The following is a 14,903-nucleotide window of genomic DNA, read 5'->3' on the forward strand; positions in this document are numbered from 1 at the left end:
TTTGCTTGCTTCCAGGAAAAGCTGGATTATTATATTCAGAAGAGAAAAAGTAGAAGGAAATAAGAAGTCTGTTCTGCTGAATGAATTTAATAAAGCTAAAATATCAAAATAAAGACACTGAATCATTCTAGCTTGTTAGCAAAACTAACAGACTGCTTCCTCTTGGCAGAGTAGAGTTGATATTAGTAATCGCGCAGATGTTTTGGTGTCCAGAACAAGCATATCTTTTCTTGCCCTTTCTGTGGTATGAGATATAAACTATCTTAATGTGCACCATAAACTGTTCTGTGGTCAAATATCTAACATATATTGAAAGCAATAGACAGAGTGACCTACATAAAGCAGTTCGGGAGTAAATGAAAATTGTGTAATAAGCCTAATGCTGTTCTTAGTGTGAAGAGAACAGGGTTGTGGCTATCATATTTGAAATCCCTGGTTGTCCCAGGATACACATGCTTCTTGCTAAAGTTAGAAATATTAAAAAATGTCAAACTGAACAAATGTGGTATTGTCTTTCATAGCATTTGAAGAACATTTGATAAATTGCCCCTTTGACTGCAGTTGCTTCTACAATTGTTTCTTACGCTGCAAGCTTTGCCCTCTTAGAATTCAAAGAAGGATTGCAAAAGACTCATGGCTTTCAAGATGGTGCCTTTGGCAGCCGTGTTGCACTGGATGACTACTTAGGATGTAAATTCTTTGGTCTGAGAATGCTGAGGCTTTTGTCACTTTTCTTGATTTTTTTTTTTTAATGAATCAGTATTTCAGTCAAGATTTACAGTGAAGATTGGCATTTTTAAGATACCACTGCTATTATCAGCATCTCTCTTTAATGTGAGGAAAAAGTAATGCTGCAGAAAACTTAAGGTTTTATTTCAGAGGGCTAAGATAAGAGGATCACCACTTCTGGGAGCATGCACTGCCTGATATTTAATCTGCAAGATGGGAGATGACTAGTTAGTGAAGTCTTGAACAAATCGGTTTTACATCTTAGTTTGGCAAAAGCCTCTCTTTGCTCCTAATTCTTCTCTCCTTCTTTCCCCCAAAGCCTCTCCAGCTCTGGGGTTGCAGGGGAGACTTCATACATACTCCATATTAAAGGTGCTGCTTTTCTTCCCTGAGAGCCTGAAGCTTAGTGTGCAGCCATCTGGCATGCTACGTTAAGTTTGCTTGAGTACTTTTTGAATAGTCAGCTTTTTGACACTCCTCCTTACCATGATCTCGAACTGATCCTGTAGGTACTTGAAGTACCTGCAGTCCTTTACACAGCATATGTGTTTGAGATGCTATACCTGAGTGACACTCTTGGAGATTATTTTTCTGTGATCAAAGTTTGTGAAAAGATCTGTTTTATTTTTCTTTTTAAACTATGTGGAACACACTTGGAGATAGATGTACTGATGACAGGACAAATTTCCTTCAGGGTGTATTTTCCTTCCTATTTAACGAAATTTCTTGGCTCCTGCATAATAAGTTTGTTGCAGAACTGGAAACATCCTTGAATCATTCTCTACAGCACTTGTTATAGCTCTTGATGGTTGAATTCATCTGGACTTTCAGCTGCCTCTGGATACAAAAATGCTGATATGATCTGTTTATCTAATATCTGAGGGCAAGGTTTGATCTTAATATGTGATAACCTGAGACTTGCTATGCAGCTTAAGGACTCTTTGTATTGAGACATTTTAAATTCCTTGGCTAACTGAAGGAATTTCAGGTTGAAGTTAAATTCAAAGCTATGAACATGATCTGAGTGAGTCCGTCTAATACCTCTGGGTTCTCCGTAGGATGTTTTTCTTGGCATGGTAGGAGATCATATTCATCAAGCAGAGTCATGGTGCTAATAAATAATCAAGTTCTGCTGTGTTGGATCAGTGACAGTCATTTGATTGACATGTTTTAGGAATGGCTGTGAGGTGCTCTAGTCACACTGTGTGCTCTTATGTATCTCTTTAAATCAGCGTGTGACATTAGGCTGAGCACTGCAGTAATACTGAGCAACAGCTATTGATGGGCCTGTTTATTAGTTTTTCTCTTAGTTTTGACCTTACTTAAAAGAGTAAATTGAAGGTATGCAGCTGGGTTCTGATCTTCCATGATCCATTTGCTAAGTGGTTTTGTGTGTACAGGTTGAATTTGAAGTGAATCCTGTATTTTGAAAGTATTCAGGCTTCTTCCAAACTGGGAGATATTGGTACTATTTCTTTTGAAATGTGAACTAGTGAAGTATTCACAGTTAGTCTTTGACTTTAAAGGTTTGCCTGGCTCTCAGCAAGAGTGTCCTTATACCCTCTTCTTCCTGTAAAGCTAAGGAAGGGATGAACTCCTAAGATTGGGCTTTAGAAATGTGAAATTGTCAGCGTTGTCTCTCCATAATGCTGTTTTCAGTGAGTTAGTAAACAAAACAACCTCCCTGCTAATATTTCTACTTCTGGCTATACAAGAACCTTACAGGTTACGTATTTTCAGGAATACAGCCTGCTCTGTTCAACATGCACTGCCTCATCTGTTATTAGTAACTAAGTATTTTCAATTCTACTGATGTTTTGAGTATCCATTTTATTGGCCGTAAACCATGGCATTTGTATCAGTTAATGTAAGCAGGTGACACATTGCACCCAACAAACACAACTGTGTTTGAATTGGTGTTTCCACCCCTAGCTAAACTCTGAGAGTACACAGAAGCGGTTAAATAACCAACTGTTTGAAGACTTACCAATTGTGGGAATCACAAAAGAGAGGGAACAGAGGAACAAAACAACTAGTCTTGTAGCTGGACTACTGCCATAAACATAAAGTAATCTTCACTAGGCTTTGTGGCAATATGCTTTGCACCCTTCCTTATAACCAGGTCTTTGGAAGTTGCCTGTCTGCTTTTGGAAATGGAAGTAGTTTGCTGACCTAGTCAAGTTTGGTAGCAAACTTGGAAGATTGGCAAAAGTGAGGATCTTTCTAGGTATCTCTTTCTAGGTTTCAAGACAGGTTTCAAGGTTAGCTCTTGCATATGTGCTATTTATTGTGGAAAGCACTTCCAGTGACTCTTCTGGCCAACAGGTGTTGCTTTAAATAGTTCTATTACGTTTTGCCAGCTTTGGTTTAAACATTAGTTTTTCTTGCCTTTATGTCGATTATTCCTAGTCTCCTGTAAATTTGCATCTGCCAGATGTCCTTACAGATCTCTCTGGCAGAGCAACTAGACAGATTCACCGAATGTGGTGAAGCTTCTAGGTTGCAATTAAGATACAGTGGAAAATTTCCTATGAAGTGGAAGGGGTGGCCAGTATTATCTTGAATGGGGTTATGCAGTGGATTCCTTGCTTAATTCTGAAGTTCTCCTTGGAATATTTTTCATTTAACACTGGGGGCAGGGGATGTGGCTGGTATTTTGATTGAAACCACTTTTTTCAACACAGTGAAAGAGTTGTTACATCTGATGATTCAGATTATCCACACATAGGAAGGAAAACAGAAGCCGAAAAAAGTAAATTCTTAGATTGGTAAAACGAGTTGAGCTGGCACTTCAGTGTACTCTAGTGAGTTAGCAGATTGTGTAATTTATATAATCTCATATCAGAATTAGTGGCTTGGAAATTAATTATAGGATGATGGAAGAAGTTAACTTGGAAAACGCTTTGAACTGCTGTAGCTAGCAGTACTTTCTAGATAAATACAGTAGCAAATAGCATGTGATTGACTTAGCTTACAGTTAAACTGATGTGTAAGGTTAACATCTCTTACTGCAGGAGCTTGTTGTGTGAGGGTGATATTAGGTCTTCTGAGATGGAGGAATGGCTGTTCAAGGAGGATGAATCACAGAATATTCTGAGTTGGCAGGGACCCACAAGGATCATTGAGTCCAACACTAAACTGATTGGCCCGTATGCTTTATTAGCACCATGCTCCAACCAACTGAGGATGCATGAAATGTGGGCAGCCAGAACGTAGGGCTGATTTTGGCCTTACCAGGGCTATGTCTATCAGAGGTCACAGATCCAGAAGTGAGTGGCTCTCTTCAGCTAAAGATGCCTTCTGGCCTACACGAAGCTACTAGCCACTGACTTCTCTTCCTGAGATCTCTTTCCTTGTGGGCCATGTATGGCTGTATGCTTACAATGAACCATGAGTGTAGTGGCTGCACAAATTTCTATCCTTTCTATCCCTTGCTGTCATTTCAGTGACTTTGTGAGCCTTTCCAGGGAGGAAAGAGAACAGGAGATTTGGAGTCGATTATCTTAAAATAACTGTCCAGTTCTTCTCTGGGTATGAGCTTTTTTCTAAGATAAGCTATGGGAATGGCTATTATCCTGCTGGAGTCTTCTGCACTCAGTTTTTGCAAGTCCTCTGACTTCTGTTTTTTCTTGGCAAGTATCTGATACTGTCATTCTGTGTCGGATACTGAGTTGCCTCACACACCAGAATTTCTTAGTGTGCAAAGCTCTGGTGGGAGGGAATGGGCAGTATGGTGCCATGCTTTTAAAAAAACCCAACCAAAACAAAGCAAAAAACCCCCAAGAACAACAAAAAACCCCTGCCCAAAGGCACATGGTGCACACAAAAAAGCATGCTTAAGATCTAATTATATAACCTATACGGTAATGTTCCTAATGTTTCTTATTACAGCATGAGGAGTCTGCTCTTGTTTTTAGTGAAATCAGCAGAGCTCTGATTAAGTTAACTCTGATTGTGTTGACTTCCCAGTTGACTTCAAGCATCATGTGAAAAGTATTAGTATTTGCTCTGTTAACCTACAAAATAATAGCCTGGTAAATCCCAGAATGTTTGTCAGTATTGTAATTCAAATATGAAGCTGGGCACAGCAGGGATTTTTCCTGAGGTTTTAGGAAGTGAGAATATACAGGCATGCTATCACAAGGTTTGTTAAAGATCCTGAGAGTGCAATCCAGAGAAGACCACACAAACTCTGCTTCAGGATGTTTTTGTTTTCTGCCTGTCAACAAATTTAGTCTGCTATGAAGATTTATAATAGTGAACTAATAATGTTACTTCATGTTCTGTATGGAAACTATGCACAGAGAGAACAATAAAATCTGAAGGTTTATTTTAAGGCAGTAATGCAAGTAAATGCTCTGCTCAAGGTTTATATTTATGATTGCAACTTGTTAAAATGGAAATGGAAAAACAAACAGGAAGAGCAGGTGGGATAGGTTTATTATGGAATATAGCACTATGTCTTGAATTTAACTCGAGCACAGAGGCCATAACATTAACCCTTAAATGCATTTATGTCAAATTGTTCATATTTTTAGAAACTAGTCAACCCATCATGTCAAAGGTGTAAAAGTAGAATAAAAATAAATTAAAACCTGATTTCCTTAGCTTTTTCAGTTTGAGCTCTGTAGTTGACTTTTTACAGTCTGATTTTTTTTTTTTTTTCAGTATTTGTTCTCTGACACTTGGTGGTCTTATGAATGAGTTTTTAAGCCCTTATAAAGCTCTAACTGATAATGTTACTCTGATTCAACTGACAGCTTAAGCACGTGCACATGTCCTCTACTGGCTTATGAAGTGTCCATATTTATTAGAATAACCCACTGAATCAGGGCTACTAAATGGATGGACTTTTCAGTTTTTGCACCTTCTGACTTTTAAGTAAAGCTGCATATTTTTAATATTTGGTGGAAATTGATATGCCACTACCACAAGGTTTCATTGGCAGGCACCTCTCCAGGTTTCCCCAGAGCAGCTGGATGTTCTGTGCCTGGGAAGAAAAACCAAGTTTATTATGGCTAAGTGAAAGGCTTGCTATATTTGTTTCTAATATTCTGGTTTTGTCAGAACCCCTGACAGACTTAGCATTTAGTCTTGATAGATACTCAGTAAAAAAGGCAGGGGTATTCCACAGGCCTGAGTTTATTCAGATACTTTCTTAGGATTACTATTGATTTCTGCTCTATCATGCTTATTCTTATAAAGGATTGATTTACTCTTGCTTGATGTGACTCAAAGAAACTTACCCCTTGATGTCAAGCACAGAGTAAAAGCTAGGGATCAAAGTAGGGATTTTTACTCGAGTAACCAGTAATGAGTTGCCCACAGAAGGATGTAGTTCCCCATGGTTTCCAAATGTTTGTTCCCCTGCTTACTTAGAAGGTCTTCATTATATACCCAGTGACATTGGGTCTGATTTATTTGGCTCAATTGCACTGGCCTATAGGAGCAATAGTTCGGTGGGGTTTTTTTACATGGCAATTTTAAGTAGTTGGAAGAAACAGAAATAATAATTCATGCTTTTCTCTGTATAAGCTGTTAGGTTGTAAATTAGTCCTGCGTATGGAAGAGTATATTGAGAGTTTTACGAAGTGCTGGCAAAATGAAGTGCCTGATTTGTAATCCTTGATTTATAGCATTTTGGAGTATTATTAACCCTGTTACTAATTCTGTGTCATCTTATATGTAAGATGAGTAAATTCCGTGACCAGGGCATGAATTGGATGAAGCTTATGCATAGCCATGACAATAAGCTAGGGAGAGATTAGTAATTTCAACTGATGAGAAATATCACCTTTTATAAGTTTTTCTGTGGCTTTTTCTTTTGAGCAATAGATGATGGATATTCAGTAACCCTCCTGAGCTTGCCCTCAGATTCTCCTCTGTCTGTAGGGGGGAGCGGTTGGGCCCTGGCCCTTCACCCTCCTTTGGGTCAGGTGAAAAATGAGGGTGTTACCTCTGAAGTGCCCCAAGTGCTAGACAGGGAATAAGGGCAGGGAGTTCTCCCTTGGTTTCAAATAGTCAGAGAAGCATTTAATCCTGTGTGTGCATTCAGGAGAAGGACAGGGGTTAATTCTGCACTTGAGAGCAAGAAAAATGTTTGAGCAAGACTGAAAGGAAGCAGTAAAGAAAAAGAAATGACACTCCAAGATCCCAGGGGCAGGGGCTCTTGGGATCAAATTCTATTATTGATAACATTACCCAACCTGTATCCGTTATACCATCCTTGGAGTTCCTGTGAATGTTGTCACTGCATAGTAGTGTTGAACTAGATAAAACAGCTTTCTTCCCTGAAGACTTATCCTTATTTTCCCAGCACTGGTCTCTAATGGTTTAAGCACAGTCATCTACTTTGTGTTAAATTTTCAGGTACAGTGTAAATAAAGCATGCCATGAAGTCATAAATCTAATCCCTCACATTTTAATGGGGAAACGGGGAATTATGCAGTCATTCTTGTAAAGAAGAAGGTGAAAAAGGTAATCTGTGTCTGAAATGGCTGGATTGTGTTCTCTGTCATACTCATTAACTTAATCTGTAAATTTGCCTCCAGTTGGGGGCTAGTTTTCTAGTGAATCAGAGTGAGTTTGTTTTGATTACCATACTAATGAGTGGGGTGAGAGAAAATGAATTGCAAAGCAACTTTCCCTCTTTCCCCCCACCCTTCCCGTTTGTGTGAAAGTGGCCTGATTCTTTTCCTACCTGTTTGGCCTGGGAAAGTTGATGTGTTTGGGCTACAGTTGGAAAGGCTGTATCACAACTGCTTTGGGCACATGCATCATGCAGGACTGTGTGGTAAAGGCGCTGGAGTCTGCTTTGAAACAAGATGTGTTCCTAGGAAAGCAGAGGCAGCTTTTGGTGATTTGTGACACAAGTCAGTATGTCTGCACGAGATACTGTTAACACATTAGCTCACGTCAGTGCCAATTTGGGTGCATGTATGCTGTGCTCTGTTGCACGGTCTGGAGATACCTTGCTGTAGTTTGAATGCACTTTTCTTGGATTAGGAAGAAACATTTTCTTTCTGTTTATCCCTCAGGCAACAAGAGCTTCTCTGACTCAACATTGTACCAGTCTGGGGGAGTCACTGGGCAAGGAAAATGATATTGCCCTGATTATTGATGGCCACACACTGAAGTATGCCCTTTCATTTGAAGTCAGGCAGAGCTTTCTGGATTTGGCACTCTCCTGCAAAGCGGTCATTTGTTGCAGGTAAGGAATTCCATTACTTTTTTGGGTAACAAAATGGGCGTGAAGCCTGTGAATAAAACTTAGTGTGCACACCGCCACTGAGAGCAGCTTGCTTTGTCGAGTCTTTCTTGCTCCTATGGAGGAGGAGGCATGTCCTTCATTAAAACTGTGTCATCAAATAATGCCCTCTGCCACTTTCAGTCCCAGCTGAGTCCGATCTCTTCTATGAAGTGATGAAAGATCATGAGGAAACATTGTGCCTGATTGCCCGGGTATAGTAGATGCTGATGAGAAGGAGCGGTATGGATGTGGTCATTTGTAATCAAAATGTTTGTGTGACTTTTCAGCTCAGCTCGAGAGAAGGTCTCTGGGTGAATTTAAGTTTGTCTTGACTTCTACTTGTGTACTATGTGAGCATGTGATAACAGTGCAATTTGCCTCATTAAAATGTTAGACTACTGCTTGCTTTATTAAGTCACAGCAGAGTTTGTTGCCGTTTGTGGATTTAGCTATACACGGATGTGGTCCTATGTCATGACTACTGCAGAAGGAAGGAAATAAGAGCCCCAAGAAAATGAAAACCAAAAGCTGGCTTACTTTGCTTTCTGTGTAGCAGGAAGGCTGCATCATTTTTAACTTTGAAAGATTATGTGGCTTTGAGGATTGTGTGTGTGCTCATTGCTGGTATTCGTGGAGAACTGTGACCTAGAAGGGATTGTTGATTTAGGCAGGCAGGAAGTTTTATTTGCATTCTAGAAGCAAGACCTGCTTTGTGGGAAATAACTATATGGAGACTTTGTACTACTTTTTTTTACAGTCTTACTTACCTTTTATGTGTGCACATGGCAAAAGCAATGTTGTCCATGCACCCGAAATAGATGAACCCTTGGGCTTTTTTTTTGACTAGTTTCTTTGCATTTGTTTTCTGGACTGCTGTACTGCACAATACTGGGGCTAGAGCTGTTCAACATCTTCATTAATTTCCTGATGATTAGATGGAGTATGTCCTCAGCAAGTTTACAGATGATACAAAACTGAGGAGTGATTGATAACACTGATGGCTTGGCTGCCTTTCTGAGGGACTTCAACAGGCTGAAGAATTGAGCAGAGAAATCTCATGAAGCGCAAGAAGGGGAAATGCAAAGTCCTATGCCTGGGGAGTTACAACCCCTTAAACTGGGGGGGTTGCCAAGCTAGAAAGTGGCTTTGTCCAGAAGGATCTTTGGGTCCTGGTGGACAAGCTGACTGTGAGCTAGCAATGAATCCTAGTGGCAAAACAAAGACTAGCACTACCCTGGGCTGCAGTATAAAGAGCATTGGTCGAGGTTGAGGGAGGTGATCCTTCTTCTCCACACTGGTGAGGTCACATCTGGAATGTTGTGTCCAGTTCTGGGATCCTTAACATAAGATGCAAACAGGTTTAGTGGAGAGAGTCCAGTGCAGGACCATGAAGATGAAAAAGGGGCTGGAGCATCTTTTCTACAGGGAGAAGCTGAGAGCTGGAAGGGTTCAGCTGAGAAAAGAGGAGGCTCAGAGGGGTTTGTATCAATTTGTATGAATATGCAATAGAAGTGAATGAAGACGAGGGAGACAGGCTTTTCCCTGTAGTGTTCAGTGACAGCAATTTTTCTGTCCCTGTCAATTAATCTACTGTTGATTAATTTTTAAAAATTTGGGCAGGGGGCTAGAGGAAGAAGGCATGAAGTCTTAGAGCAGAGATCTCATTTCTTCAGCTGTTTTGTGGAGTGACAAGTGTTTTACCAGAGGGAGCTAACACAAGTGCAGCCATCTTCTGAATGCAACAAGCCCCGATGTAGGGCCAGGAAGAGGGCCAGAGTAAAGGTACTTTGGGCTTTGAGAGCACCAAGTGCCTGGGAAGGGAACTGACCTGATGTTGTGCTCTGTTTGTGACGAAGTTAACGAACACAGAGCAGATAGAAAGTTCCTGCTTTCCTACTCTATCACAATGCTGTGGTAGAGATCCTTCCAAGGCACTTTGTTAGTTTATTTCCTGAAGATTCGACGAGTTAAGTCAAAGACCTATGTAGTTGAAACAAATAATAAATTGCAAATTATTAAAATTACACAATATTATAAAATAATAAAATAAATGTAATTAGCTGAATATAAATAATGGTCCTGTTTTGCCAAGAGACATGCAATACTGAACATTTCCTCTTTCATTATTCCATGAGGGGAGCCAACAGGGGCTTTATTTATTAGTGAATTAGCAAATTGAGGAACAATGCGGAAAAAATACTGTAAAGTATAAATCAAAGGGGAAGAGATGATGTAATTTCATAGCTTAAAAGGAGGAATGAAAATAATTGAGTTTTAAGTCCCCAGGGAAAAAGAGGAATGCTTTTAATAACCTTTAAGGCTTTGCAGGAACCTTCCATTCACTTGCCAGGTGCTTGATACTGAAGCAAGAAAAACATTTCTTTTTCTGCTCTGGATTATTTTCGATAGTACTTTGTCTGTCAAATAAGGCAGTGCACTTATACTTCACAGGAAAAAGTTTTAAAATGTAATTGAAAAAGAGGGCATTTCAAATTAGAGTTAGTCTTCAAACAAAAATGTTAATTGGGAGGGGGATCTGGCTCTTTAACTTAGTGGTATGATGTTTAACCATTGTAGGAGGAGTTGCCTTGCTATTCTCAACATTGCATAAATTCATGGGGCTTAATATTTCATAAATTGACTAAAACATTTTCATCTCCTCTGGGGAGTTTCAGCTGCATTTGCCATTCAAAAAATTTTTTTTAAAAATATAGTTAAGACATACTGTATATTCATTTTCTGGGCTTTAGGCATAAACTGTAGTTGAACTTGATTCTCAGGGGTAATCTCTTAAAATGAAACTGTAGTAAACCTGGCTCCTTTTTGCATTAAGAGGGAAAGATGGTATCTTCTGATGAGGTTAAGTCTTCCACTGTTACAGTGTCTCTAGCAGGCCACTGGCACAGTGGAGAAAAATGCACCCCTCGAGAGACTTGGTAAAGCTAGCAAAATCAAATCAAACAACTCTTTAAGAAAAAGCCTTGTTTGTTAAAAGTTTTTCCAGAGACTGACAGATCTCATTATCTTTCCTCACACTGACTGAGATGTCAGTGTGTCAAGAGCAAGCAAAACTTACTTTTCACTGGGAGTAAATGTTGTTTGGAAGGCAGTTGAACTCATGACTTCATTTATGAGATCTGAGCTGATGATTGCCTGTCTCTGGTTTTCAAATGTTCCTTTAATGGACCTGTTTTTAGTGATGTTTTGTGAGACACAAAATGTTAAGGCTTGAGTAGAAGTGAGATTATTCTTTTAATAACAAAATGGAGTGTTATCATTCATCTACTGTTTATACACCAGCTGATAGGTACAGCATATTGCTGCATTTGGCTTTGAATATAAAAGTAGGAGAGAAGTATATAACTTGTGTGTTATGGCATTTAATATTTAATTATTTAATATTTTAAAAGTCAATTTAATTTTAAATTTATATTTAATTCTCTGCTGAAGAGCCTGCCTTGAATTGGAAGTATTTGTAGTTGAATTAATGTGGTGTTTCAGAAACACATTTTTATGACTCTGCTTTGGGAACTTTTTGTATTGTTGTTGAATAGAACTTTTTTGCAGGTGGCAGTGACTCTGCCTTTGTATGGGTTTAATCCCGTATTAAATAGCAATCCATCAGGAAGGAGCAATCCATCAGCATTTAAGAGATTAAGTAATTCCAAGCAGTTTATAACTACTCAGTACTTAAAATTAATTGTTGGACAACAGAAGTAGTCCTTTGTTTAATTTTTTTCACAGATGTAAGCACAACAAAACAAGCATCTCCAGAGAGGTGCATAGCATAAGGCTGGGAACCCAAGGCTGGGCTGCGTCAGAGTCATTCTTTTCTCTTTTGCCTGTGTTACTGACCATTTCTGCAATAATGCTTGAGGTAATGATGCTGGGATATTGTTTCTTTTCCATAAGTGTACTTAGATCCTGCAGCTTTTCAGCAGAATGAACGGTGAGTTGATCCCCTTATAGGAGGGGTTTCAGGCGATAGGAAAACAAAGAAAAATGTCTCAATTGCTGCACAATCCATCAGCTTTACTGCCATACTTTGATCAGATGTCCTGTTCTGAAGAGGTGTCTATAAAGCATGAACAGAAATTGAGGAAATCCAGCAACAGCAATTCCTGTGGGCTATCTGCTGTTTCTACAAGGGCACTTGGCATGTCATGTCTGCATCAGGATGATTTTTTGCTTGCTTTTAGGTTGAAAGGTGTGTGCAGTTGTTGCTCAGCATCTGAACACTGACTGGAGGGCTTCTACCCAGCCTCACCAGCCAACTTTAGGTGATAGCGGCACAAACTGTTGCTTTCAGTACCTTGAGCAGTATTGGAGTCGTAGTGATAATGGTTAGGAGCTGAGTAAAAAAAGAAACAAGATGAGAAAATACATGTTTTTCAAACAACCCCCCAGCAACAGCAAAACCTTGTTCTACCTGTGTTGCTATTGCATGTAGCATGCAGGGAGGCTGGGGTGAGGACATGAGCCCACAGGCATCACTCTGAGAACAGACACTAAATGTTCTGAAATGAGCGTTCCCTTTGACTAGCATGTCTCTGCTTGGGTGTTGAAAAGGAAGGGGTTTAATGAATTGAAAGCAGAAGGTTGGAGAAGGAAGGGAAAAAAGCAGCTTGTGAAGAGTACATGTTGCTAATTATTAGTGTCACTTCATCAGCTAAGGAGGGAAGAGAGATGAGGAAACAAGAGAGGTTGTCTCAGCACTCCAAGTTGTAAGGCCATACTTTAGGTGCTTCTGGTCTTCCATCATGATTTGGAGGAGACATTAATAACATAGCTCACAAAATGAACATCTGGAATACTTCTTGAATATTTATTCCCTCAACTCGCATATTGTTGCTGGTGTTTGTATTTGACAAAATGATTATTCTGTGCTGTAGTTCAGCATGTATTTATTTATTGGATAAAAAAAGTGTCTTGCTGGCTTTCATTAGATGAGATTCCCTTTTTCATGACAAAAAATTGCAACTCAATCCTGATTAAGAGTATGCAAGCCAATTCTAATGTTAATTGGTCCCAAAGAAAATTATGGATGTGTTCCATTTTCCTGTATGTACATCTTATGTTTCCCCTTGTCTGTCACCTACTAAATAATCAATGCTCGTTCTCTTGTTCTATTTCTGCCAACTCATGACAGCAATATTCATCTCATGACTTTGAAAACCACGAGGGAGGAGACATTCTGACAGCTTTGGTGTTTGTAGATAATTGAAGTGGGAGGAAGGTTTGGAGTTGCAGCATTACATGGTGCTCTCTGCACTTTTGAATAAAGAATAGTCACAGATGATTAGAAATGATCACCTAAACTGTTCAGTGTGTATGTAGGGATGTGTAAAGCAGTCCTGGGACTTTCTTATGATTGTTTTTCTTAAAAGCCTGTTGGCTGCTTTGCAAGAGCTAAGTTAACTTGGAAAATGTCACCAGTCCTGTGCTGGAAAGCTAGTATAGGCAAACTTTAGGAGAGCTCGATCTTACAAATTTTGGTAATTATTTTGTCCTCTGACTGGCAAAGTGAGTTTCTGCTGCATGTTTTTGACTTCTGTTTGTTCTTTTTAATTGGTGCTCTGTGCTATGACGTTTTCTGAACCTCACTCAGAGTTCAAATGACTCAAATGCATAGCTAGTGTTTAAAGGGGAAGAAGTTACTGTTTACACTTAAACAGTACTTAAAGATACTGTTTTAACTGGTATCATTTGTTTTTTAAATGACACAGGTGAAACATCTTTGGCTCTTTCCCTTGGGTAACTATTAACTGCCTGACAGCCTGAATTTGAATGATTCATGCTATATGGCCAAACATTTCTTGCTGCTTAACTTCATCCCATTATTGTGACTGTTCCTATTCTTAGAATTATTTTGCTTTACTTGTCATGTGGTTCAGATGAGGAAGTAATTCAAAGTAATCTCTAAGTTGAACCAGTGTTCCAGTTTCCACTGCTATTCCCAATTTGGCAAAATGTTTGCTTGTTTGAATTTATTGAAGAAAAATACTCAGCTGATTGACTAAGTTTGTATTGTGTTTTAAACTTGGGTATGTCAGTCCAGATCTGGTATCTGTTTTAGTGTTCAGTTTCTGTTTATACTGGATGACCAGCTGAGTGAGTTCTCATGTCCATAACTGTGATTATGAATGAAAAATTTGTTCCTGAAATACTCTGCTTCACCTCAACTTCCTGTTTCTGTTACAATTCTTCCTAGCAAATCCACTTAGCACCAAGTATTTGGAAAAGGTTGGAGGAAAGGCATGAATACAGCTAAAATCAACCTTTTTCATTGGAAACAATTTTGTAGGAAAAATACTGCGTGTCCTGATAAAAACTTAATAAGTTTCTCCTTCAAGTAGTGTTTACCCTAGTTGCTCTTTTGAAAATGAATTTGTTACCATTTTGCATTGTGAGCCTAATATTTAGGTGACTGAAGTCTTAGCATTTCACTTGATCTATCTTGTCAAATGCAAGTGAAATTTGTCTCTTGAGCAGTGGGGTGATAATACTCACAAGCAGTTCCAAATGGTATCAGTGTCTGTTTCTTCACCATACTGCAGTACCTTGTCCAAATTGCTTCTGGTCTCTTCAGTTTCTGAGCAGAAGCAGCCAGCAGTGCTATGTTTAGCGCTACACTTCCCAAATTGGAAAATAAACATTCCATAGATACTGCACATGAGAAAAAACTATGCTGCTGGAACGTATGCTATTTTAGAAGAAAGATAAAACTGTGGTTTGGAATACCTTCTGTTCCATGAGAAATTCATAGTACTGGTATATTTTTCCTTCCACAAGTGTTAGTGTGTTAACCCCTGTCTTCTGGTCAGGTTCCAAATTGAACAATTACTTTCTTCTCACTGAAATTCCCCTGACTTCTTTATTGAATATAATATTCTTCACTTCCTATGCAAAGCTGTTGAGGGTGATG

The 14,903-nt window shown here is 39.1% G+C and overlaps 1 protein-coding gene across 5 annotated transcripts in view; it reads left to right on the forward strand.

Moving 5' to 3' along the window:
- Positions 1-14,903, forward strand: part of ATP8A2 (ATPase phospholipid transporting 8A2) — a 320,936-nt gene that overhangs the window by 113,748 nt on the left and 192,285 nt on the right. For all 5 annotated transcript variants that reach the window (XM_042014085.1, XM_042014087.1, XM_042014086.1 and 2 more), the window contains one exon: positions 7,767-7,939. In XM_042014085.1, coding sequence (XP_041870019.1) covers positions 7,767-7,939 — 173 coding nt within the window. The remainder of the gene's footprint in view (positions 1-7,766; positions 7,940-14,903) is intronic.

Source organism: Corvus kubaryi, unplaced genomic scaffold, assembly GCF_017639235.1.
Source record: "Corvus kubaryi isolate FWS band 111438036 unplaced genomic scaffold, C.kubaryi_AGA036_p1.0 split1-65, whole genome shotgun sequence".
Taxonomy (NCBI): domain Eukaryota; kingdom Metazoa; phylum Chordata; class Aves; order Passeriformes; family Corvidae; genus Corvus; species Corvus kubaryi.